At 34.9% G+C, this 3,833-nt stretch overlaps 1 protein-coding gene across 1 annotated transcript; it reads right to left on the minus strand.

Moving 5' to 3' along the window:
• Positions 1–3,373, minus strand: LOC133303340 (probable inactive purple acid phosphatase 29). Its single transcript, XM_061503234.1, has 4 exons — positions 2,900–3,373; positions 1,966–2,360; positions 1,300–1,750; positions 1–288 (listed from the first exon to the last, which is right to left on the minus strand). Exons 1-4 carry the CDS (start codon positions 3,168–3,170, stop codon positions 254–256), a joined length of 1,152 nt encoding a protein of 383 aa, XP_061359218.1. The 5' UTR covers positions 3,171–3,373; the 3' UTR covers positions 1–253.
• Between the last annotated feature and the right edge of the window lie 460 nt (positions 3,374–3,833).

Raw genomic sequence — 3,833 nt, forward strand, 5'->3', positions numbered from 1 at the left:
AATAAATTAAAGACATTATCATTCAAGTGTGCGGACAGTTGCAATTGCATAGCATACAATCATTGTAACACGTTGATGAACTTCCATTCCATTTTATTATTCTTTACAAAGCTTTCTTGTATTGCTACATCTAATTATGGGACATGTATATTAAACAGGTTCCATTGATAAAAACATATGATGTATAAAACCTCATTGGACGTTCCTAAATAACCTTCATGATACCAACACTTGTCTGCATCACTGGAAATTCTCAAGAGCCACCGTCTTCTTTTTTCTTGCGGTTTCCTGTTACAATGAAAACCAGAATAAACAACGTATCAAGGGAGACGACTTGAAATTGAAAGAATAACGTATCAAGGGAGACGACTTGAAATTGAAAGAATTAAGAAGTTATGCAGAAGCCACAGGTAGTATCTCAAAAAAAAGAAAATATCAACTATTTTATCACATACTTAAAGTTGTTTAAACTTTTTAAATGTTTGGCATACAAAGTCGGCACGACAATTACTTATAATACAACATCGTCGGTTGATTTAATCAAAATCACTTTCTATAAGGAGTTATTATGAGTTGTGTTACAAGATTTACAATAGTGTGCGTTTGCGTGTCTCTTAAAAGGTGGCCACTACGGTGCCTACAATAATAGCATATAGTAAGAACAAAGTCTTCTTGTTTCAAACATAGTCGGGCAAAGTTAATAAGCCAACACAGTGAGAATCAGAAATCCAGTATTTTGTACATGCAACTGCCACACAAAGTGAAAATACTAACCATTCACATACTATAACTTTCAGGTTATGGATATGTTTATTAAACTGTCCAATTATAGGTCAATAAGTTTAACTTTCCATATGACAATGACTAATGTGATGTATTTTATAATTAGCAAAACAGTCTAACCCTATGAGTAACTGAACTTTGAAGTAGTTTATGCTTGATACTATCAATCAAAAGCAATTAAATAATAGTGAATATAAAGCTAATTTAATTATAAACAAGAAGCTAAAGAAATAAAATACATTTTGTAAATGACATAACTTATAGTTCAAGCTAAATGACATAATCTGCTAGTGGTTTCTGTCCTATTAAGAGTTATAGCTTTCTGTCCTATCAATCAAATTTTGTTTCCACGTATCTTTTTATCAACCGAGATATGCAAAGAATGAAGCATAAACAGAAGTACATTTTCTTTTATGTCCTGAAGGCATCTCTTATATGTAATTCTAAAGATAGATTCTGCAGCACAAGTTTAAGAACAAGGAATAAAGTACTCCTAGTATTCCAGGGATATCTTACCGCCAAAGCTCTTGCTCCATAAAACCTGACCATCAATTGCAGTAAGATGTTGATCATCAAGGCGTTTCCATGTTCTAATTGACTTGACATCTTCCCAACCACCATTCTCTGTTTTCTCCAAGCTAACTACCACCACTCTTGCTCTCCTTGACCATCCAGCTTTTCCATAAGCATGATATCCAAATCCCCCAGCATAACAAAGATTTATACCCGTTAACTTGCCACAGAAGTCATTGACGTGATCATGGCCAATGAAAACTGCCTTCACTTCTCTTGCTTCAACCAACGTGGTGAAGAAGCCAGAATTCACAGAAGCAGAACTAATACCTTCTTGTTTCACACCTGTGAAGTTTGACGAGTCAAAACTGGCATGTTCAGGCAATGGAATGTGAAAATATGCAAGACCAGGAGCAGGTTCTTTCTGAGGCACTGGTCCATTCATGTATGCTTTCTGCAGAACAATGAGTCAATGGTTAATCCAAAGATTTTCAAGGGAAAGAACAGAAAAATCAGCCGTGTGTCTAATGAAGATCAACAGAAACTTCCATGTATAACCAGCTATTAAACAAGAAGAAAAGAGAAACAAGACGAACGGTTTAGTGGATCTTAGGAATCAATGCACTGTACCTAAAACATAGCTAGTTAATGGAACAGGTAAAACAGTACCTGAAGCTTCGCAGATGTTCGTTGGAACCAAAGTTGCTGAGAGGGTTTGATCCAACCATAGCCAGGAATAAAAGGAACCTTGGAGTAATCTCCACTATCGAGAAAGTACAGATTGAGCACTGATTTATTTTCAAAATCGGTGCCTTCAACTCCTCCAACCTCTAAGTTATAGTTCCCAAAACCATCAATTATGTGTACTTCCGGAGGATTGACAATAGATAAAGTGTTTTTCATCCCAGCAATATGTTTCATCACACCTTCCCTGGAGAGGGATCCTTCTTGGTCATGGTTGCCCAAAACAGCTACCCAAGGAATGTTGGAAGCAATTGCAGGTGCAAATGCTGCATCCATTGATTTAGCCGAATCCGAGGCATCAAATCCATATATGTTATCCCCTGTCACACCAAAATGAATATGCACAATGGGCTACGATATCTCGGATCAACCAACAGTCAAAGAAACTTGCAACTTGCTTAATAAAGTAAAAAATTAAAACACCAAGCTAATATATGCAAACTCTTTTAGCTTCTATCCAGTTAATCTGTTTAGATTTTTTTACCAAAAACAAGTTATGAGAATAAAGTCTTGATATTTAAGTAGTAGTTACTATAAGGTAAAGTTACACTTAAAAGGAAAACTATGGAGAGGTGTAACTCCATCAAAGGAACAAATAAAGTTAATTTTGGTAATTCATTATGAACTGATTCCCTTCTTGGAATTACAACCCTCAAAAGTCCTTTAAATGTAAGTCTCCCTTTCTTCAATTGCTCCAATACCAAAAGAGTCTAAAGATTCATCCATGTAATTAGACAAAGTAAATAATCGGGTGATGGGGTTTCCAAAATAAGCATATATTTTTATCTGAAAAGAAAGCTTAAAAAGGAGAAGCAGTGTCATAGGCATACATAATTAGAAAGAAATAGGAATAGGATACCAGTGAAGACAATAAGGTCAGGGTTCTCAGCAAGGATCATCCTTTGAATGAAGGCAGTGGTGTTGATATCAGAGCAAGAAGCATACTGAGAAGGAAGCACGTCCAAGCAGCGCGTAGTCTTGCCATCAGCATAGTGCATGTCTGCAACTTGTAATATCTTGAATTCTCCATTTCCCCCAAAACGTAGCTTCTGTGGTGCTGAGATGATGCAAATCGGAATCAACCAAAACCAATACAGTGAAATCAAAACCCATTTTCCTCTTACTGCCATCACAGTTTTGTGGATGCTTATGCTAATCAAATGAAACCATCGATTGTCATCGAATCTATTTCAACTATAGGACAAAGACAACGCCCGCCTAATGTGAACACAATTTTGGTTCATGATAAATAATTTCTATTATGTGCCAAAGGATATTCCCATGGACGCTACAACCGTAAATGTAAATCATACCCCCATAACGATAACTATCTTTTTTACTCGGATAAGAAGAAAAAACAAAATCATAACGATTTACTTCATTAGACAAGTAATTAAGCAGAAACTTAAGCTGTTGCGGGTTCAAGGACTAGAAGAAGGAAGATATTTGTGGATCACGTTAGGATTAAGCCATTTTATCTAGGGTTTTATTAATGTTATGTAACATAATTTAAGTGTTGTTTCTAACACACATAATAAAAAGGAGAGAAAAAGTGGAATGATAAAGAGAAAGAAAAACATGTGGACCCCACCTCTTTAATGTGTGTAGGAAAGTGAGGTTATATTATGTTACATGATAAACATAAAACCCTTTATCTAAATGTTATCAAATTCGTATTATTTTGAAGTAAAAATCAAGATATTTTTGTAATTATAATTTATTTTAGGATTATAATAGTCTTTTTTATTATAATTTTTTTATTTTTCAACCCAAAACGACATCATTTTGAGAAT

The sequence above is a fragment of the Gastrolobium bilobum genome, unplaced genomic scaffold, assembly GCF_033153095.1.
Source record: "Gastrolobium bilobum isolate Gb01-03AN ecotype WA unplaced genomic scaffold, APGP_CSIRO_Gbil_v1 utg7982, whole genome shotgun sequence".
In the NCBI taxonomy this organism is placed as follows: Eukaryota; Viridiplantae; Streptophyta; class Magnoliopsida; order Fabales; family Fabaceae; genus Gastrolobium; species Gastrolobium bilobum.